This window comes from Podarcis filfolensis (genome assembly GCF_964270895.1).
Source record: "Podarcis filfolensis genome assembly, chromosome: 1".
In the NCBI taxonomy this organism is placed as follows: domain Eukaryota; kingdom Metazoa; phylum Chordata; class Lepidosauria; order Squamata; family Lacertidae; genus Podarcis; species Podarcis filfolensis.
In genome coordinates this window covers 86,718,787-86,742,118 of record NC_139604.1, presented here as the reverse complement: position 1 = coordinate 86,742,118, position 23,332 = coordinate 86,718,787, and the positions used below count along the sequence as shown (strand labels likewise).

The 23,332-nt window shown below is 47.2% G+C and overlaps 1 protein-coding gene across 5 annotated transcripts in view; it reads right to left on the bottom strand.

Moving 5' to 3' along the window:
- Positions 1-23,332, bottom strand: part of CSTPP1 (centriolar satellite-associated tubulin polyglutamylase complex regulator 1) — a 128,915-nt gene that overhangs the window by 97,999 nt on the left and 7,584 nt on the right. Inside the window, exon 1 of one of the 5 annotated variants that reach the window (XM_083605703.1) lies at positions 9,834-9,962. The exons of 1 other annotated variant lie outside the window; for it this stretch is intronic. In XM_083605703.1, coding sequence (XP_083461829.1) covers positions 9,834-9,879 — 46 coding nt within the window. In that variant the 5' untranslated portion in view covers positions 9,880-9,962. Of the gene's footprint in view, positions 1-8,852; positions 8,873-9,520; positions 9,643-9,833; positions 9,963-23,332 lie in introns of those variants that run through there. 3 more of the 5 variants (XM_083605704.1, XM_083605706.1, XM_083605707.1) reach the window with 3 other exon arrangements.

Below are 23,332 nucleotides of genomic sequence, written 5' to 3'. Positions count from 1 at the left end.
CAATAGCTACAGTCCACTGAACTATTCAAGCTGTCAGCCAAGAGAGTGAGAGAGACATGCACGTGAGGGCAGTTTTGCCTTGGCAGCTGATCCCATGCTGGCAAAGTTGAAGGTGCTGATAGTCAGGAACAAGCTGCGCTGCATAATAAGACCAACCTTTGTTGGTTATACGCCTCACTGACCGCAATGCGACTTACTTCTGAGTAAATAAGTCCTAAAACATGTATTTTTAGAGCACTAAAAATATTTGACACAGTGCAAGTTTATCAGATTCACCATTTCCTGTTTCAGCCACTGGGATTTGGCTAGTGTTACAAGTTTTGAAAGCTAAACCCAGAATTGGAGGGATTAATTTGGTTAGAAGTCCCACGAGGCAAAAGATATACACACCTGGGATGCAGCTCTTAAAGAATATAAAACTTTACAAGCTTGCTGTATAACTTGCTGTTGAAATGGAACACTCAGGATGAAACGGTGAAATCTGCTATGATTAAATGGGCACAAGATGTTGGACACAACATTATGATGGCTGACTGAGAACAGTTATGGACCACAGGTATGAAGTTCACGGCATGTAATGCCCTAAGAGAGAATATAATGAAAATGATATACAGGTGGTACATGACACCAGTCAAGCTTGCAAAAATCTATCATTTGCCCGATAATAAATGTTGGAAGTGTAAAGAAAATGAAGGTACATTCTTTCACCTTTGGTGGACGTGCCCAAGGATCAAGGCTTTCTGGGAGATGATTTATAATGAAATGAAAAAGGTATTTAAATATACCTTCCTGAAGAAACCCAAGGCCTTTCTCCTGGGCATGGTTGGCCAATTGGTGTTAAAGAAGGATAGAACTTTCTTTATGTATGCTACAACGGAAGCAAGAATACTCATTGCAAAGTATTGGAAGACACAAGATCTACCCACCCTGGAAGAATGGCAGATGAAGGTGATAGACTATATGGAACTGGCGGAAATGACTGGCAGAATCCGAGACCAGGGAGAAGAGTCAGTGGAAGAAGATTGGAAGAAATTTAAAGACTATTTACAGAATCATTGTAAGATTAATGAATGTTAAAATGATGTCGGAATGAAATTAAGTGGTTTTAGCAGCAATGTTATAAAGGAGTATGTAAAAATGGATTGTTAACAGGTGAAAATGTAAAGCTATAATATATTAAGATAAAGAATTAAGATAAAAACAAAGAGGGAAAGGATTTGCTGAATTAACCATTTGAACTGGAATACAAAAAAGGGAGGTGTGAGGAGGTCAGGGAAATAAGTAAATGAAAGGCAAGACATGGAAAGATGGATTTATTTTTAATTGCTTTTATTTTTTCTGTATTTTGTATTTTCTGTTTCTTTTCTCTATTTCTTTTTTACTTTTGTAACTCTTTTTGAAATTTTAATAAATATCATTTTTTTTTTAAAAAAGAATATAAAACTTTATAGTTCAGTCTGTTGGCTTGGAAATTTGTCCTTTAGGGAAACTGGTTTCCCCCAACAAGTGGTTGTGTGTTTGTGTCTGCAGTGGTGGTGGTAGTAGTGGTGGTGGTGTTTGTGTGGGGGGGGGGGTTTGCAATGGTAATAATTTGATATTTTTGCCTCCTCCAGTCAAACATTCTGTCACGTAAAGCACAAAGTCATACCAAAACACAGGAGACTGAATTTCTGAGTATCTCCTACTAAAAATTGCTAGGGTCATTTTGTTCATAACCATCACTTAAGACACCAGATACACAGGCAGAATTATAAATTCTATTCTACTGAACTGATTCTTTCCAATCATGTCTTAGATTCATACCAGACAGCCCTAAAGATTATCCAGGACAAGATGGGCAAATAACCAAGACAAACAAAAGCTCAACTATTGTATGCTGCCAGGACCAATCCTCTCCGTTTTACAGAGTTTTGTGACTCTGACACTTTGTTAACCTCAGTATCACTCTTCAGAAACTCAGGGGGGTGCTCCTACACTGTTTGGCAAATGTGCTGGTCCGGCACGTCATTCAGCAGATAGTGTTACAATGCAGGGTATATGCTGCTGATCTGGGACATGTGTTGTGAGGCTATACAATCTGGCAGTATTTTACCACTAAGGACAACATGGGTCAAATGGAATCTAAATTAAGAACAAAAGAATTTCTCAGTCTTGAGCTCAACTGAAAACAAACACTTCTGTGTTTAGCTAGCAAAGCAATGCCAATGCACAACCTTTTACAGATAGCCCATCCTCATGCAGCCATGCAGCCTGGTATCACACACCCTTTTTTGTGTGTCCTCAGAATCAAATACTGGTATGTTGCTCTCCTCTATGATGGGATGATGAGTGACTTCAAGTGTACCTAGCCAGTCAGTATATGACGGCTGTGACATATTGTGACAATACAAGCCAGGGATGTCACTTTTCTTTTTTTTAGTGGCCCTGATTTTTGTGCTGGGCATGTCATTTTGGACTGGTACACTGCACCAAGGCGCTAACACTTTCCCCTTGCCTTTTCTACTCAAATCATTATCCCAGGCCAAGGGTCTCCCCACATTTTTTCAGTCTAAAATATCAGGAGCATAGGGAGCTGCACTGGCCTACCGAGCTCAGTGTTGTCTAAAATGGTACAGAAATGGCACTCCAGGGTCTCTTCCAGCCCTACTTAGAGATGCTGGGGATTGAACCTGGGACCTTTGGCATGTAAGGCAGATGCTCTTCCACTGAACCATGGCCCTTCCCCTATTCTCTTAGGACTCAAGAGGACTGGATCCAAACTAAGTTAGTTGCATTTAGGACCCACTGAAAGCAATGTGAGAACTCCAGTCCCGCTACTTTCAATGGGAACTATGTGTAGCTAACCTACAGCACTAACATCCCATACATATTTACTCAGAAGTAAGTCCCACTGATTTTAATGAGCCCCATTAGCCCAAGGTATTTGGGCAGAAAGTTACAGCCTTAGTCTGGAGCCGATGCAGAATCTTTAAGCGTTAACTTTGAATGCAATATTAATTACTATGTTTCTTTCACTAAAGTACTTATTATTTCTAAACTCCTTGCCAACCAAATAGTTAAATGTACGAAGGCAGGAGAGCAGGCAGGCAAACATGAAAGAAGGAACAGCTAGCTAGAAGAAAGAAGAAAGCATCAAACGCATCTGCAGTGCCCCAAGAGCTCGTTTTCATGCGCTGAGAGTCAAGGGCTCTCTGACTGGCAATGGCAGAACAGCTGCACCCCACAGCGCTTCCCTTTCGTAAGAGACGCCACAACTCTGGCATCAACCAGTCCCAGGCTTTACAAAACACAGACCTTCCCTGGCAGGGGGCTCATGTTCTCACATGTCCGCAGCTGGCACAAGATGAAGGGGAAAAGGATTCTGGTAGAGAGGGGAAAGAGAGGAACTTAGCTCAAGAGAGAAAATAATTAAAAGTTTCAAAATCGCTCTGAGAAGAGTAAGCCCTCCATTAGACCTGGAGTTGGAAAAGAGCTTCACTGAAAGGGCAGCACTTTGTCAAAAGAACCAAGAAATCAAAGCTATGAAGCACATTCAGATATGGTAGAGCTTTGAACTGGGAAAGTTCCTTGTGGAACAGCCATACACTCAAGCCGCTCCACCTCAGCCCCACATCTACAAAGGGGAGATATTGATGGGCTGCTACCATACAGAATGGTTGTAAGGATTACTGAAGTTCTATATTTAGAGTACATTGACCACAGCAGGTTTTTAGTTGTGTCCCCTTGGTTTGTATTGTTTAATGCTATTCCCTTTCCAGCTGCTGGTTTGTTTGTTTTTAGCAACCACTTTTCTAGCGGTCCTCTTGACATATTAAGTTAATACCATTTTCATATTATAGCTGGTTGCTATATGTGTTTTCAAATACTGCATGATTACAAATATTGATTTCATTTCTTAATGAATCCATTCTTGAAATGCATTTCGAAAGGCAGGACATTAGCTTTAAATAAACAATCATACCTAGCATTAATTTCGTTAATGTTTCTTCCTCTGTAACATCCTGAATTTTAACAAGTGGCTGAAATACTGTACTCTAAGCATACAAAAAGGGTTGATATCCTCATCTTCAACCCATCTTTAGTCACTCCACGTTAACTGTTGCTTTCATATCAAAATGATCCTGTTTAAGTTTACATTAATTTTGCCTTTTCTGCAGTCAGCATATCCCCTATAGGTCCTTCCTCACAAGTTGTTTCTGCTTCTCTATGGTAAATCTTCCTCAGTGGTGGCTTGGGCCCATTGAGAATGGTATCCAGGCTGAAAGAAGGGAGGCCAACAGTAGGTGGAACCAGAGCCAATGACAGATGGAGCCTACCAATTCTAGTTTTGTCTAGAGATGTGAAGGCACAGATCCATTTTTTAATCAATTTTTCAGGGGGAAACTTAAAAAAAAAACCCTAAACAAACAGAAAATTGGGGTAGGCCTGTTTACCCTCCCCCATTTTTTCTGGTTTTACCGATCCCCTGCACCCTTCATATCTCTAGTATTGTCCCCATCCACCTCTCTGTTGAGTTCTACAAAGCAGCACTGAGACTACAGAGGAGCAAGCTGACAGCCAGTGCCACCTCTAGGCTGCTTGTAAGTTAGACTGCTCGCAAGTAAGAATGCAGGCAGGTGCCGGCTGGCTGAGGCTAGACTGGGAATGGCGAAGTAGTTCCATTTGCCCTAATGAACTAGTATCCACTATTTCCCCATATTTAACAGACTCAACTTTCTGGGTCCATTATACTTTGAATAAAGGCAGCTATGTTCACTACATGGGGGCAGGGATTCAATGCTTTGATATAGGATGGAAGTCTCCATATACAAGGGTAAGGAAGAAAGGTTCAGGGCATTCAATTCTTTCATATAGGATGGCAGTCTCCATATACAAGGGTAAGGAAGAAAGGTTCAGGACAGGTTTCACCACTCCCCAAACATCTATGCAGTTGATGGGGGCAATTGCATTACCAATAGGAAGCAGTCAGGTTTTTTAAAAGCCCCTTGCTCTTTAACAACTGAACATGAATGGCATAAATGAGAACACTGAAATCCAAACACAGGACAGCCTTGTTCTGTTAGCTCAGTTGGTTACAGCGTGATGCTGATAATGCCAAGGTCACATGTCTGATCCCTGTATGGATGCATATTCCTGCATTGCAGAGAGTTGGACTAGATCAGAGGCCGGCAACCTAAGGCCCATGGGCTGGAAGCGGCCCATGAGGGTCGCTTAACTGGCCCATGGGCAGCCCCTGAACCAAGCCGCCCACTCAGTGAGTCCCCACGCACTGCGCTAAACCAGCGCAGCGCAGGGACTCTCTTCCGCGTATCCATAAATCGCTTCTGCGTATGCCCAGACGCCAAAAATCATTTCTGCGCAGGTGCGGTTTTTGGCGTCTGGGTATGTGCAGAAGCGATTTCCAGCCCCGCGGACATGCAGAGATGCGATTTCCGGTGTCGCGCTGTGCCAACCCAGCCCACGGAGGAGCTCCACAGGAGTGATCCGGCCCATGCCCAATAAGCCTTGCCAACCCCTGGACTAGATTATCCAGGAGGTCCCTTCCAACTTGTACCATTCGGTATGAATTAGGTTCTAATGCAGAGGTATGGACAAGACCCAGGTGCCTCCATAGTCCAGGCACCTCCAAGCACAACCTTGATCTCTAGTCCCTGAAAATACGTCACAGAATGTGTAACAGAAAAATATTGCAGCACAAACTGACACAGGGGGTGTTCACTACAGCAGGGCTGGGGTGGGGGTTTAAAAGGACCCAACTTGCTTGGTTCCTTCTCATGTGTGTAGTGGGGAGGGGGACGACTTACAAGACACTTCACCCATCCCAAGAGAGAGGAGGCTGAGCTTGGAGTCTCTTCAAAGAACACCTGATACACAGCCTGGGGCAACAAACAGACTTCTGAATGAGATTAACATGATTTGGTTTCTCTAATCACAATTACCTGTAGTCTCACAGCCAGTTAATTCTATTAACAAGGCCTTGAGAAACACAATAAAGCACCTGGAGAAAGGCTGCTATTCTTTCCAAAGAATTTTTTTTAAACAAACCCAGGTCAATGCCGAAAGAGATTCAAAAGCACTTTCCCAAACATTGCTTACTTTTACTGGATTCATATTAATCAAACAAACCCTTAGTCAACAGCTTTTGTGAAAATCATATAGGCGCTCCCCCACACCCCTGAAATAAAGTAACTCTTTAAAAAACAACCTCCCTGAGCATGATCTATACAACACAGGGATGGGACAACCAACTTATTTTTTACTACAGCAGTGGCCTACTTTTGAGAGAACTGAACTTCCCAAATTCCATGCAGAACAGAAATTTAAGGCAGGTAAAAGTCAACAGATTTTTCAAACAGTTTCCAAAAAAGTATGAATTTAAATGTAGGAGCACAAGTAAAAGGGATGAATGGGCTAAATAGGTAAGTAGATCAAATCCATCCATTATTTAGGAGATTATGACCTAGATTTAAATGTGTAATTGAGAACTAAAAGCAGATATTCAAGTTTAGGGGACAAAAGGCCAAGATTTGTATGGCTGGGAGGCCTGAACTTCAACAGTGACATGAAATTATTATTGCCTCCTCCCACATAAGAAGACCCTAAGATCTGGTTCACCATAGGCGGCTTAGTCATGCTGGCCACATGACCTGGAAGCTGTACGCCAGCTCCCTCGGCCAATAAAGCGATATGAGCGCCGCAACCCCAGAGTCTTCCGCGACTGGACTTAATGGTCAGGGGTCCCTTTACCTTTAAGATCATCTTCCCATGTGTCATGGCCAGATGAAGAGGGGAAGGCCAGTAGCTCAGTAGTAGAACATGCACTTTATTTGCAAAAGGTTTCGTGTTCCCTAGCATCTCCAGGTCGGGCTGGAAATGTCCCCCGCCTGAAACTCTGGAGAGCCAGTGCTAATAGTTTTGCTGACACTGAGCTAGATTGACCAATGTTCTGACCTAATATAAGGCAGCATCCTATCACCCACCCTTGATGTGGGCGACTACTAGAGAAGCTGTATTTTCAGTGGTGGAGAGGCTTGCCTGGTGCCCAAGTTGTGGTACTTTTAACACCTTTTTATTTTCTAAAGCTTTTCAATCTTAATAAAAGTAATAATTATTGTTTCTTAGATTTTTTTGCACTTCCTCTGACACTATTTTCACTCTGGTTTTATTCTATTGTTTTAGTTTTACATTTGTGTTTTATGTCATAGTTTTATACTTTTGGTCTTAATTTTTACTTGTAAACTGCTCAGAAAAGCTTTGTTTATTGGGTGGTATATACATGTTATAAATAAAGCAAAAGGGTACATTCTTTTTTAAAATCGAACACACAGAGTCATCATATGATGGCTGAGAAATTTGCTCTGAAATACTAGGGGGTAAGGGAGCTGGCTTCAATTGCATGTCCACTCAACAGAGTTCTTGGTTGGCCAAATCAAAACATCTGAGCCTTTGTTTCCCACACATAAGATGTGGCATAACAATGACCAACCCCACTGGATGGAGCAAGATAATGAGCATTCAACTAATAAAATTTGCCAGTTTTATACTGAGTTAAAAAAGATAACAGAGCTGGATGATGCTTTCCCACAGACTGGCTTATCCAGTGCCTTCAAAGAAAGGCTTTTCCTTATGGGGCTATTACTTCTTTGCTTAAATGAGTAGATTTTGAATTGTGTTACTGGAAAACCAAGGGGTTATCTCCTGATAAGGAGCTTATCGGGAGTACCTCAATGAAAAGTTCAGCAAGGACAAACAATTTTACCTAGAAGACAGCTTGCACACTACTGCCAATCTGCTCCTGCAGGGGAATATCGGGCTTGTTCTAACCTAAGAGCATTCTCAGTTCCATGCAGGATCAGCAAAGACCTGGCCAAAACCATACATGAGCGGAGTATACCTTTTTGATCATTCTGCTCAATCCTCTGCAATGTGCAGGAGTTCCTTGGCAGGGAAGCCAATGTGGGAAGGGTTCTTTGAATATAGAAAAATAAATAAATAATTGGTGGCTACATGCCAATTGTGATCAAAGAGTTGTTTAAGAGACACACCTCACACTTTCCTCTTTGCAGTATACTATAGTCCAGTTCTAATTATTGGGATTGGGTATAATCAAAGGAGGAACTATGCTATTTTGAAGCAGGAAAATGATGGTGACGATGCAAATACAGATTTTTTTAGTATCTGAACTCAATGTTCCAGCAGGATTAAGTCCCTCAGTGGGAGGCCTGTAAACCACATCAGTCCTTCCAAACTTCTCCTCTTCTTCCCTTACTTCCATTAATCTCATACTTTTGTTTGCTGTGATGCTTCCAGTAGCCGCTAACACCTAGCTCACTCAAGTTGCATTCTGCAACTCAGGTAAACGTATATCACACAACACATGCAGTTTCCTAAAGAAACACAACAGCCATGACAGACATTGGTAGCCACCACGTCATGAGAGATGAACTATTCCCAGAGCCTATTCAGCATGGAAGACAATTTCCCAAAATTTATTTGAACACTAGTTTAGATTACAGGATTACATGTGTATAACATCTCTGCTATCCATAGGCATATTTTGTACTGCAAATACTTTATCTTCCATTGCTTTACACATTTCACACACACTTTCAAGGACAGAAGAAGTGTGCCAAATGACTGATGAGGCGAAAGCTGTGATCTTAAGAGATATATATATATATATATATATATATGGAATAAACCTTGTTGAATCCAGTGGGGTTCACTTCCAAATAGCAATGCATAGGACTGTGCTGTAAGGCACACTTATCTGGGAGCAAACCCCATAGAACACAACAGGACTTACTTTACATTGTGCTACACAAATTTAGACCAGCAAGTTCAAATCTTACCTTAGCGACAAACTCACTAGATAGTCTTAGGCAAGTCACTATCTCTCAGCAGCCCATCCAGAAAATAATATGATAATAACAATAATACAGTTGTTGCAAAGATTACTGAGATAATATATGTGAAACATTGTGAAGCACTTTGCAACACCCAGAAAGTGCTACGTAAATACTGTTGTTATATAATCTCAAAAGTGCTAGAACACTTCTTGGGGTTTGTTTGCTTTTTAGTATAAAGAATCCTAACTGGATGCAAGAGGTTGCTTAGTTTAGCTTCGTTCCACCCTGATCAAAGGCATCCCTTTTCGTAAGGGATGAAAAAAATGCCCCAATGCGGTTAATAGAGAGCCATTCCTGGCCCATTGTGAACAACATTCAGTCATCCCAGCCCCCCGCCCCCGTTTTAAACAATGTTATACTGAAACGTGTCTAGAGCGCTTCCACCAGCCAACCCATTCACCGGTAATATTAACTGGCTGGAGAAGGAGATGAAAATCACCTTCTGTATTTGCATTACAAGCCTAAAGGATTTTTGCAGGTGTTTGAAATGGAAGACGACTAGCATTGTGTTGCTGGCTACGCCGGCTTTTGCTTTCAAGAATGAATGAACGCAGGTTGAAAAACACTGAAAGCAAGATTGGAAACCCCGCTGGCAACCATCCGACTCCCACCTCAGGTAAAGGAGGAAACGCTAGGGAGACTTTAAATCGCCTGCCCCACCCAAGACGCGCCGGGCGGTGGGCCCCCCATTCACACCCGTCTTCCTTCCAACCAGTGCCCGGGGGTCTTGGGGTGACCAATGCCCCACCCACCCCAGTTAGGAGAAAAACGGGGCGGGCAGAAATCCGAAGAGCCTCCAGAAGGGAGGGGTGCAGGGAAGCGCCTGCCTGGACCGCGCCGCTCCCTCCCTTCCTCCCTCGGCTGCTGCAGGGAAGGCGCAGCGGAGGCCACCTGCTCCACGTGCCGCGCCCGCCGGAGCCTCACCCAGATACTCGAGCGCCGACGGGGAGAGGCGGTCGGCGTTCAGCATCCTGTCAAACCTCCTCCCTTCTTTTTCCCCCACACCGGTCTCTAGGACACCAGACGCTGCGGCCAGGAAAATTGTCTCCGGCCAGAAACAAGCTCCCTCGCAACTAGGATCCCCCTTGGAGGAAGAGGAACAGGAGCGGGGAGGCCGCGCCCGGAAACCCCCCCTCTTCGCGCTCCCCCGCACCACTGTTTAGCCAGGTGCCCGATCAAGTGGCCTTTCAGGGTTGGGGTGGGTTGCTTGTTTGTGTGTTTGTGATTGCTATTAATAAAGGCGTCTGCAGAAGCATCCAGGGTTAACTACCTGCTTTAGATAATACTTCACCAGACCCCTTCTTTTGAAATGTAGATGGAATGACGGCAGTAGCCGTCAAACATTTTTTTTTAATTTTAATTGAACAGTGGAACAACAGTGGATCAAAATCATAGCACGTCATATTATATGATTAACAAATCAATACAGCATTTATAAAAATATAATTCCATTTGACATTAACAAAATAGTAACCAAAAAATAAAGCAAGCACTGAATTTCATACGCACTCTCCACACCCCCATGACTCATAATCTTTCACTCTTCAGCTCATTAAAATACACATGGTGCCCATGGCAACTCCCTTCTGAAGGTTCCTCAGGCTAGAGGTGGGCCAGCACAGGTGAGACCATCCACCACCTCAGGGCAGAGTCTCTTTCCCCGCACAGTTCTTCCTCTGGAAACAGCTCCCTTATGAAGGTTGAAGGGTGGGGGCAAGGCAGGTGGAAAAAGACATTACCTGCTGACCAGCACAGAGTCTCTGTGCATGTTGTTCAAGTAGCTAGATTACTTAAACAGCATGCAGCATGCAATAGCAGAAATAACAAGGGAGCTTCACAGTTTCACTTTAGTTCTAGAAACATGCCCCCTCCCAATAATCTCCAGCTCTACCTAGGGATGCTCAGGATTTCGACCTGTGACATGCAAAACAGAGGTTCTACTACTGAGCTAGGTCCCTCCCTAATGTCTTATAGCAAATATTAGAAAGTATTCAAGCCTTTATTTTCTTTCCTAATTGAGACATTACTAACATGTTTACCCTTGTCTACTTCTTGGAGCAACCAGTTATCAAATGCCAACACAGGTTACTGCCTGCTGTTGTGTGTATATTTGCCCCCTGGTATTTGCATTGATGTACTAGTTTAGCATTGCTTTGAAACAATCGACTACCCTTCCACACCCCTATTCTACACCTCTCGGTTTCAATGCAACAAAACATTTCTTCCAAAAAATGACACCCAGATCTGTACTTTAAACAATATACTATAAATGGTTCTGTTATATGGCTACAACTGATAAAATAAATTGAAAAGAGATAACTGTTTTGGTTTGCTAAAAAATGTGTGCCTGGAGGAGCTATTTGATCATATGCAATACTTCTTGATCAGTAATTTAAGTACAGTAGTTTCCACAGTTCTCTCTAAGATTCAAAGTACTTTAAATTCCTTAGCTTCAGAGCCCAATTCTCTAAAACTACATGAACAGCAGAACTATACCTGCAGGGGCTTTTACCCATACAGATGACACAATAGTACCCAAGGCGGTCACTCCACACAGCACGGTCAGCTCCCAGTACCAAATAAAGAGGATAAGATGTTAGAGTCTGGTGTGAATTTCATGCTCTGCTACTGAAAACAGCAGAGCACAGTTCTAGACTATTTATTGTTGCTGTTTTTTAGCTCTGTCTGTGAGTATGGTGCTTTTCATGTCTCTGTCCCAAGGAATTTGCGATCCAAAATTAGAGACGGGAACAACAGAGGAAGGGGAGGGTAGCAGAGGCAGGAGTAAACAAGGAAGCTTTGTGTGATGGTTAAAGTTACATGTGCTTAGGCTTAGTAACAGTTAATTAGTTTGCTCTTTTCAAGATATTGCTATTTCATCTGTCATTATATGGACCACTCACTTATACATGCTGTTTTGCATGTAGGTTTAAAAGCTACATTTGGAATTTCTGTGGGTATTTCTGTGGTCCTTCTTTTCTCTAAATCTTTTTGCCCAAAATATATTTTGTTGCTTCTGTGAGGGTTTACTCTCTCTTAAGACCAGCTAAAAGGATGAAATCTTCCTTTCACACACAAAGCCCATTTGTGGTTGTAATAATGATAAGTTTGAGCACTACTGGCGCCTGACTGTTAATGACTCAAAAGAGAACCAAATAAAAACAAGATGTTGCGTCTTGAGCCCTTCACACACTTTATTCTGCTTTGTCACTTGCCCATTGGCCTGCCCCAGCTTGAAGCTGCTTATTACAAGATCCGCTACAGAGATCACCTGCTCTTCAGCAAGTGAGGAGAGTTTAAAAAGCTAAACTCTGATAAGTACATAATGGCTTTTATTATAATTGTGTGTTTTCAGTACGGTTACCAGATTTTTTTCAATGAATCTGGGGGCTCTCCCCCCCCCCCGTCAATATAAAGGGGGAAGGGGGCAGGAGAGCTATATCGCTGGACGTCCCCGGTTCCCTTTCAGCAGTGGTGGTGGCAGTGGCAGTCAGTAGTCCAGAGCCAGCTTGGTAGCGAAGTTGGCTCTGGCTGGCTTCAGGAGCCGCTTGCTGCTCGCTGCCATGGCGCCCGCCAGTTTGCCTCCCGGAAGTCCCCATACGATGTGTCTTGTGCGCAACACATCATATGGGGACTTCCGGCAAGGAAAAATGGCGGGTGCCACGGCAGCAAGCATCAAGCAGCTCCTGAAGCCAGCCAGAGCCAACTGCGCTACCAGGCTGGCTCCAGGCTGCTGAGACTGCCGCCACTACATTTCCCAGGGACAGATTTGCAAATCTGGGGACATTCCGGGGATGGAATTTGTCCGGAGACAGATTTGCAAATCCAGGGGCTGTCCCCAGGAATCGAGGACGTCTGGTAACCCTACAGTAAGTATTTCTTACACTGAGGAAAAAAATCAATCCAAATCAAGACACTGATTTGCATCTGAGAGCCAATTCACGGGGGCCACCAGGTGGCGCGTTGGAAGATGGCCGACAATAACATCTCTCTGACCCATACGAGGTAATTAAGGGGCTGCTATGGGAAGTATGCAGTCTTCCTACCCCCCCAAGGAGGGGGGGCGGCCTTGCCAGCGGTGTTCACAATGCACCCCCTGATCCAAGAGATGGGGGTGCTGAACACTTGGCACGAGCCCTCGATGAAGTTAGATCTTCCTGACGCCGATTCCAATCAGCGCGCGCTGGTTAGCTTCAGCTCGGAATTATAACTGGAAACATACGATTGGAATGAAGCTGAAGCACATACATCAAGTAACGTTCGAGAGATAAGACTGCTGATTAATGGATCTCTGTGACCGGGAGTGACGGACGGATAAGTAAATCTTCTGATGAATCACCATTAAGAGACTGTATGTTTGGAATGAAGGGGGGGTGGAGGAAAAAACTTTTTTTCTTTGTACAATGTGATATTAATAACACTTCACCACAGATAGAAATAAGATTGTTGCTGTCAGGGCTACCCTAGGTCCCAGCTCACAAAGGACCAACGCTGCTTCGTTGTTAAGTATAAAAGCCTTTATTGAAGTTCAGTTTCACTTCCAGAGCCGCAGCGCGCAGCCCCACGTCTAAAGTGTCAGACCACTGATGCTCCGTCTGAGTCTCCTCCCCCTTGACACCAATTTAAGAGTCTAGCCTTGCTCCACCTTCTCCGCTGCTCCTTCCTCCTCTGGGTCCGCCTGCCCGCCGGGGTTCCGCCCTTTCTAGCCTCTTCTCCCGCTGATTCCCCTGAGCCTTCTCCCTCCCTCCGGCGGGCTTTAGGAGCTGGTTCCCCATCCGGGTCTCCTGCTGTTCCGCGCGCCTGCACATTTGAACTTGGCGCGCGCGCCCAGCCAGCAACTTTCCTCCTGACCGTTCCACTGCTGCTGTCACTGCTTCCCCCATCGGGGGGGCTAGCTGCAACTGACCTCCCCTCCGTTGGAGGCGTGGTCAGCCCTGACTCCCTCTCTGGAGGAGACACTGCTCCTGACACATGTGACTCCTCCCCCCCACTACGCTCTGGTGGGGAAACTGGTCCTGATCCTCCACTGCTGCTTTGGGGTTCCCCTCTGGCTCCTTGTTTCTGGTGCGTCCCCCCTGGGACCCCCCTTGCCCTGACCATCGGCGCCCCCTTCTGGGAATCTTCTGATTCGCTGGAGAAGCTCATGGAATCTCTCGGGCCACTGTCATACTCCCCTACGCTGCCCTCGGATTCTTCCCCTTCGCTCTCCCAATCCTCTCTCCCCAGTGCTCCTGCTCCTGATTCCCTGACATCCATCCCCCCCTCGAAGCCCCCCCTTCCCCCCTCCCCCTCTTCGGGTGTGGGTTCCGGGTGCTCCAGTCCAGTGGGTGTGAGTGCGGGATACCATTCTTCCCCCCTGGTGTGTAGCCGGTCCACTGGATCCGGCCCAACCGCAACGGGCTCGTCGACGTCGATTTCCTCTGCTTCCATCTCTCTGCTGATGTGCTCGAATCCAGGATCCTCCCCCAACACGTCCATGTCCTCCCCTCCCCCGGGTACCTCTGGTGAGACAGCTTGCAAAGGTCCCCGCAGCAGCTCCCTGCGCCACCCCACCTCCGGTTGAGTGTCCCACCAATAGGAGCGGTCTGTGGCAAACCCCGAGAGAGACCCCTCCGAGGAGCTAGTGTCTGGCGTCGTCTCTTCAGCTGATGAAAAACCCTGGAACGTACTGGCTGACAGTGTGGGCGTGAAGAGCCAGTCGTCGAAATACTCTGCCGGCATAGGTCTGTGTGGGAAGAGTGCATGGAACTCGTCTTTAAGATAGTGCTCCTCCACGGCATAGCACGGTACCCACCTGTTGGCACTGGCTGGGGTACCTTCCCTGGCGAGGAGGTATTCCACCCCCTCTTCCCCCCACCTCGAGTCCAAAATCTCCGTGACCTCGTTGAGTGGCGTCGCCCTCCGTGACCCCTCCCTCTTCGGAGATTCACTAAGTGTGTCTGGCGCGTTCCCTGTCGCCTGAAACCTGTGGGGTTCCCTGTAGGGTGTGAGCACTGACCTATGAAAGACTGGATGCATTCTGGAGCCCTCCGGGAGTGTCAACCGGAAGGCCACTGGATTGATTTGCGCCGCGACCTGGTAAGGTCCCAGCTGCTTGTGCTTGAGCTTCCTCTTAGCTAGCGTCCTGGCCGGCACTGCCTGGGCTGCTAACCAGACCCAGTCCCCCACCTGGATGTCCTCCCCGACCCTCCTGTGCTTGTCTGCCTGCATTTTGTAGGCGTGTTTCGCCAGTTCCAATTGCCTGCGGAGTTGCTCGTGGACCTCCTGTAACTCTGCTGCTAAGTGCTCTGCTCCCCTTGGCTCCCCCTCCCCCTTCGTCTCTAACCCTGGGAAAGTTCTGGGATGCCGCCCATTATTGGCGAAGAACGGTGTCACTCCCGTAGACCCGTGCTTCGTGTTGTTGTAGGCAAACTCGGCCAGCGGTAGGTAGTCCACCCAGGTCGAGGGTTGTTGATTGGCGTAGCATCGCAGGTACTGCTGCATGATGGCGTTGACCCTCTCCGCTTGTCCGTTGGTCTGCGGGTGTCGTGCCGACGCTAAGTTGATCTTGACGTTCAGGATGCCCAGCAGCTTCTGCCAGAAGCTCGAGACGAATTGGCGACCCCGGTCGGACAGGATGGACCGCGGCAAGCCGTGAGCTTTGAACACGTGGTCTATGAACAGCTTGGCGGTCTGTTCCGCTGTGGCCACCTTCGCGCACGGAATAAAGTGTGCCATCTTGGTGAACATGTCTACGACCACGAGCACCGCTGTTTTGCCTCGCGAGCTGGGCAGATCTGTGACAAAGTCCAGGGCCACTCTCTCCCACGGTTCGAGCGGCGTCTGTAGGGGTTCTAGTAGACCCGCTGGCTTCCTGTGTACTGGCTTGGCCCTTTGGCAGGTGTCACACCTGGAGACGTAATCCGCGACTTCTCCCCTCACCTTGGGCCACCAAAAGTCTCTGGTTACTAATTCCGCCGTTTTGTCCTTGCCGAAGTGCCCAGCGCTGGGCGCGTCGTGTAGCTGCTGCAAGACTTTCGCGCGGAGGTCGTCTCCGGGCACGTAGAGAGCCCCTTTGCGGATGAGCAGTCCGTCTCGTATCTGGAACTCGTCGTCCTTCGCTGTGCCTCTTCGCACCTCCTCCATCTTGGATTGTGCGAACGAATCCGTCTGCAGCGCTCGACGCACCGCGTCCAGGTCCACGGCAGCTGAAGCGCACGCCCACGCTTTCGGTGCGAAAATGTGCTTGGCCGCCACCGGCGCCGCTTCCTCGAGATACTGCGGCTTCCTGGATAGTGCATCCGCCATGACGTTGTTGTCTCCCGGGATGTATTCTATCCGGAAATCGAAATCCGCAAAGAACTCCGCCCAGCGGATGTGTCTCTGGTTCAGGAACCGCGCCGTGCGCCAGTACTCCAGGTTCTTATGGTCCGTGCGGACTTGCACTGTGTGTCTGGCTCCAACGAGGAAGTGCCGCCACGCCCTGAAAGCTGCATGAATGGCCAGCAACTCCCTGTCCCAGATGGTGTAGTTCTGTTCCGCCTTGCTGAGTTTCCTGGAGTAGAATGCGCACGGCCTCCATTCCCCTTGCGGATCTTGCTGCAACAGGACGGCCCCCACTGCTCTGTCTGAGGCGTCCGTCTCAACCCTCATTGGTCTGCTGGGGTTTACATGTAGCAGCTGTTCTTCGGACGCGAAGAGACGCTTGAGTCTCCGAAAGGACTGCTCCGCCTGGTCCGTCCAGGTGAACTTCTTCTTCTTGGAGCTGAGGGTGTCCGTGATGGCCGCCGTCTCCTTCGCGAACCCTTTGATGAACTTGCGATAAAAGTTGGCGAAGCCGACGAACCTCTGGACCTCCTTCCGATTGCGCGGGCTCTTCCAGTCCAACACCGCGCGGACCTTGGCGCTGTCCATGGCGAGTCCCTTGCCGGACAGCTTGTAGCCCAGAAAATCCACCTCCGTCATGTCGAACTGGCACTTCTCTAATTTGGCGTAAAGTCTGTGCTCCCGTAGCCTCTGCAGGACCTCCTTGACGTCCCTCTCGTGAGCCTCCTGCGATTCCGAGAAGATCAGGATATCGTCCAGGAAGCAGACGCACTTCTTGTAGAGGAGTCCCGCTAACACGTGATGCATGAAAGCTTGGAAGGTATGGGAGCCATTTTGCAGACCAAAAGGCATTACGCGATATTCATAGGTGCCTAAAGGTGTAAACATGGCTGTCTTCCACTCATCGCCCTCCCGCATGCGTATAAGGTTGTACGCCCCTCGTAGATCCAACTTGGTGAAGATCCGTCCCTTCCTCACCGTCGCGAGCAGGTCGTCGATCTTGGGCATGGGGAATGCTGCGGGCTTTGTTTTGGAATTTATGGTCCTAAAATCAACTATGAGTCTCCGTTGGGGCGTGTCCTTCTTCTTCACGAAAAACACGGGACTGCCCCCCACTGCTTTAGATTCTTGGATGAACCCCCGCTTCAAGTTGTGATCTATGAACTCCCTGAGTTCTTGCAGTTCATCTTCAGACATGGAATACAGTTTCCCAGTCGGCAGCGTCGCTCCCGGCAGGAGGTCAATCTTGCAGTCGTAAGGCCTGTGGGGAGGCAGCTTATCCGCTTCCCTCTCGCAGAAGACCTCCAAAAACTCCTTGTACTTGTTGGGTACCGCTTGCACCATGCCTAGGTGTAGCTGCGGTTCATCCTCTTGCCCCTCCTCCTCCTGGCGGGTCTGGATGCAGTGTTCTGCGCAGTAGGAGGAACAGAAGGTCAACTGCCGCTGGTACCATGCCAATGCCGGGCTGTGCCTATCCAGCCAACTCATACCCAACACTATGGGCGTGTCCGACAGGTGGGTGACGTTGAAGCTGATGACTTCGCGGTGGTTTCCAATTTGCATCACCATCGGTGGTGTTTGCTGTACCACCTCTCCTCCCAGTAGCTTCCTGCCATCGACCGTGACGACGTTTAGGGGCATCGTGGCTGGCATGAGTGCTATGCGATGTTGCTTGATAAAGTCCACTCCAATAAAGTCTGCGTTGCTCCCAGAGTCAATGGTTATTGGTACTTGCATGGTGTGCCCATTGGGCAACTGGAGCGATGCGGTGAGTTGCACCACTGGTTTGGGTGGGAGGGGGTCTGTGGGCTGTAAAATCTCTGGGGACTGCTTCACTGACTTGCCTGGTTGGGCCCCAGTGGCTCTGTTTCCAACCAGGCTTCTTCTTCCCCCTGCAGCTGTTTCAGCTGCTCACCTGTTCCCTTTACTGTTGCTGAGGCTGCAGTGTGCTTCTGGAGCCTCTGGGGACACTCTTTGGCCATGTGCTGTGCACTGTCGCAGATGTAACACTTCCTGGTCCCTCTAGGAGCCTTCCCCTTGACTGCTCCCGGTGTTTGGGCTCTGCTGGCAGTCTGAGCCCTTGCACCACCAATCTCCATCGGCTCTTCTCCCCTTCCCAAAGGAGGCATGGACAGCGCCCGCCCCGCCTCTCTGGGAAAGAAAGGGGTTGTCCTGGCTGGGGTGCTTCCCTTACGTCCTTCCAGGCGCACACCAATTGCCAACGCTCTTTGGGCAACTTCTTGGGTATTTTGGGGTCTTTCTCCTCTTGCCAGTTCATCTTTCACCTCTCCACTTAGCCCCTCCCAGAACAGGTCTCTGACAGCAATGGAGTCCTTCTCCCAGCCCAGCACGTTCAGTAAGGCAAAAAAGCGCGAGTGATACTGCCTCACCGTCGCTTTCCCTTGCTGTAGTCCATGCATTTCCCTCCGAGCAATATCTACATCTACCGTAGATTTAAAGCAAGCGTCCATAGCTTTGATAAATGCATCGGAATCTTTGAGGGCAGGGTCTTTTTCGCGCCACAAATTCCGCAGCCACGCTTTTGCTTCCCCATGCAAATGAGTGATTATGAAGCCCACCTTCTCTTCCTCATCTCTAAAGTCTTTCCGAAGCAAATTGAGCGCGTAAACCACGTCAGCTCTGAAGTTAGGGTATTGCTGCAGGTTCCCATCAAAGTGCGCCACCAGGCTGCCCCCCCTCTTCCCGAGGCCAACTCCCTCCGGTTTGGGTCCTGGCAGCCCCTCTTTCCCCCAACGGTCCCACCTGGCTTGCAGATCCCGGCAGAGCGCTACTGCTTCTTCTTCTCTTTTCCTGGATGCTGCTACTTCCGCGTAAAGCGTCGTGACTGCTTCTTGCAGTTCTTTCACCTGGCTCTCTGTAGTCATCTTTGCCTATCTTCGTGAGCTCGCAAAACACCAAGTCTTGCCCCTCGCTGCACCAACTCACGCTGCGAGGTTTTTATGGGAGACGGAGCATACTGTCAGGGCTACCCTAGGTCCCAGCTCACAAAGGACCAACGCTGCTTCGTTGTTAAGTATAAAAGCCTTTATTGAAGTTCAGTTTCACTTCCAGAGCCGCAGCGCGCAGCCCCACGTCTAAAGTGTCAGACCACTGATGCTCCGTCTGAGTCTCCTCCCCCTTGACACCAATTTAAGAGTCTAGCCTTGCTCCACCTTCTCCGCTGCTCCTTCCTCCTCTGGGTCCGCCTGCCCGCCGGGGTTCCGCCCTTTCTAGCCTCTTCTCCCGCTGATTCCCCTGAGCCTTCTCCCTCCCTCCGGCGGGCTTTAGGAGCTGGTTCCCCATCCGGGTCTCCTGCTGTTCCGCGCGCCTGCACATTTGAACTTGGCGCGCGCGCCCAGCCAGCAACTTTCCTCCTGACCGTTCCACTGCTGCTGTCACTGCTTCCCCCATCGGGGGGGCTAGCTGCAACTGACCTCCCCTCCGTTGGAGGCGTGGTCAGCCCTGACTCCCTCTCTGGAGGAGACACTGCTCCTGACACATGTGACTCCTCCCCCCCACTACGCTCTGGTGGGGAAACTGGTCCTGATCCTCCACTGCTGCTTTGGGGTTCCCCTCTGGCTCCTTGTTTCTGGTGCGTCCCCCCTGGGACCCCCCTTGCCCTGACCATCGGCGCCCCCTTCTGGGAATCTTCTGATTCGCTGGAGAAGCTCATGGAATCTCTCGGGCCACTGTCATACTCCCCTACGCTGCCCTCGGATTCTTCCCCTTCGCTCTCCCAATCCTCTCTCCCCAGTGCTCCTGCTCCTGATTCCCTGACAGTTGCGTTTTTACTAATCACAAGCAGGAATTCAAGAACTGTGTGGGATGGATTATAACAGGAGAGAGGATTGGTGAACGGTGAGAAAGAGGAAAATTTTTATGACGCAGTTAAAAAATGGCGTCTCGCCAAGACAGGCTTGCCGGAGAAAGAAGGACAGGGGGAGGAGAATCAGGACCATTGGAAAGAGAAGGAATGTTGGAATGCAATCTTGACCTGACAGAGCCTCCTGATTTATTTGGCAAGCCTGAGAAAAGTAAAGGACAGACCGAAGATTAAGTTTTTTTATGGAAGCGTTGAACAGAGGCTGTCCCTGAGTGATATGATCTTTGGAGAGTACAAAACCCACACAGAGGATGCCTGTTTTCAATCTGCTTGTGAAAATTATCAGAGATTGCAAAGAAAGGAATATACGATAACAACAAGAAGATGAAGAAAGTAATAAAGGACTATCTGGATTGAACTGGATAGAACTGTTTAATTAAAGCAGTAATATAAGTGATGTTTGGACTCGTTCGGAGTTTTGGACTCATTCGGAGCTTGATGTATGGGTACCCCCAACAAAATTTAAAATTTGGCTGTATAATTTGGAACTAATGTGATTTGGATAATGTGATGTGATTGGCCTGTTAATAAAAATTATTTTTTTAAAAAAAAAAGAGCCAATTCACATTACATGACATCAGAGTTGTGCTAATTCACAAATGGATAATTAGTTCACTCTTAGTATATAGGAAATCAATCACAGGACTGATGTGATGGCAAAGACAGTAAAACACTTAGCATATACTAGGCAATTCCTAACTATATTTACCCAAAAGAATGGGCAACACTTTTTGTTAGGCTTTCGGTGAGAAACACCAGAGTTACACTACTGTTTCCTGCAGAAAATGTGGGATCGTCTAGCATCTTTATTACGTACCTTTAGGCTACAGGCAAAAATATTCCTCTTCAACCAGGCCTTTGGCTGATTAATATTGTACAGCCTTTTAAACCTGTTTGTGGGAGTGGGTGGTGATTGGTTTTGTTTAGTTTTGTTCTAATTATTTATTTGCACTTTTATCCTGTATTTTTATACTGTGAACCACCCTGAGATCTTCGGATGAAGGGCAGTATATAAATTTAATAAATAAAGATATACATGCAGTGCTTTTTTTTCTAGAAAAATAGGTGCCAGTACTCACCATGAAGTTGTTACAGTAAGTGCCACACTTTTTAACAACAACAAAAGAGGTGCTGGTACTGCGTACCCTTGAGCACCCCTTGGGGAAAAAAGTGTTGTATACATTTATCTTTAAACACCTCTCTACAGTCGTACCTTGGATCTTGAACGCTTTGGTATTCGTATGTTTTGGCTCCCGAACACCGCAAACCCAGAAGTAAGTGTTCCAGTTTGCGAACATTTTTTGGAAGCTGAACGTCCGATGCAGCTTCCGTTTGAGTGCAGGAAGCTCCTGCAAGCAATTGGAAGCTGCACCTTGGTTTTCAAACTGTTTCGGGAGTCGAACGGACTCCAAGAACGGATTAAGTTCGAGAACCAAGGTACCACTGTACATGCTTATGGAAACCATGACCCAGTCATGATTCCAGTTCCCATATGCAGGCATAAGCCTGGATGATGTCTCCACTTTATGTATTTGCTGCACAAAACTCCAGTGTAATGTGAGCATTTCCCATGCCATTCCTTAGGTCACTGAAAGAGCAAGGGGGGTGCTTCACTGAGTAGAATGGTGGTTAATGGCCACACGTGCAGAAGGCTGTGCAGAGTGGCAATGCAGGGATATGTCTGGAATTTGCTCAAATACGACATAATAAAGACTGCATACCAAGAAGAACATATGCTTAGACACCCTGATCTCCATCTTGTTGTGGGTTTTTTTGCACTGTTTCTTCTGTTAAGTCACAATCTTAGCTCTATGGGATATTTGGCCTGTGAATGCATTCCTTTTTCTTTTTCTGTTTTGTGCCTTGCTTTTTGGCACAACCAAACCTAAGTAGAAAACTCTTTTTACTCATTAACTGAAGTTCCTTAAACACCAGTTCCTCATCCACAGCAGTAGGGTGAATGACAAATAGAGACTAATAACTACGAATTAACATCATGCAACCATTCCAAGGGAAACGTCTTGTTTCAAAAAGGTTCAGTCACTGGAACATTTTCATCTGGCTCACACCACCTTCAGTCAGATTAAAACATCTGATTTGCCTAGGTCTCTGGCAATTATTGCTATAGTAGCTACATAACTGTGCTGGAAGAAGCAGTTTTCAAAGTCTGTACTATAGCAAATGCCAAATATTTTTCAGCACCACAAATAGCCATAATAGGCCTCTTGCCCCGCTCACCCCCTCCATCTTAAAAGTGTCCTGCTTTGGAGCATCCTAAAAGTACTGTGAATATGCCCAGATGCCACCTAGGGTGACAAATCCTGGAACAAAGGGTATTATATCCTTTTGACCTTGCTCCGTCATGCTTTGTGTAAGTGATACAGTATTCTAGAAGGAGAGCCATAATTACGGTTCTGGCCTCTTGAGCCAATTGCGCCTTGGCATACCTTCCAGCTCATGTTTGCTGTACCCATGCTAACCACAGCGATCTAAACTGGGCCTGCAACACCCACTTTTTACTTTTGCGGTTCTCTAGGAAAATTCTAGGAAGCGCACACTGCAACCTTAGTGACTCTTGGTCAATACATATAACCACAAGCTGTTGTTGCAAGGACAGGAGCAAGCCAAGTGGGATGTGATGCATAGATAAAGGTGGATGTAGATTTTTAATGGTGTTTTTATTTATTTGAATTATTTGAAAGTTAGATTGTAATGCAATCAGCTACAGCAGAAGAAACAGAAGGAGGAATAAATATTTAATGTGACAGATATCTCACCTCCCATCTTCAAACACAGATTTACAGACATGCTGTAGACCGCAAAGCTCATAGACCACTGATGGTCCATACGCCACATTTTGGGAATCCTTTAGGACTGCCATACGTCCGAATGTTCCTGGACATTACTGGGATTTCAAAGGCAGAATAGACGTCCAGCCCAACAATTTTGAGCTCAACAACTTTTGGGGAATCCTGGTTTTTACTTTTTAAATATGACACCCCTAAATCCTTGGACTAGGCAATTAGAAAAATAGTACAAGCTGCTTGCTCTGCACCTCCATCCCCATTTGCCAATTGGGACAGGGCGGATTTCTCTTGACCTCCACCTCCTCCCACAATGCAGTTGTAGCAAAATGCAGGCAGGCACCATAATGGCTCAGTCTGGGCAGTGACTGTTCAATCTGTGGGACAACTGCCCCACCCCTGCCATGGATTCCCATGCAAACAGTGTCCCC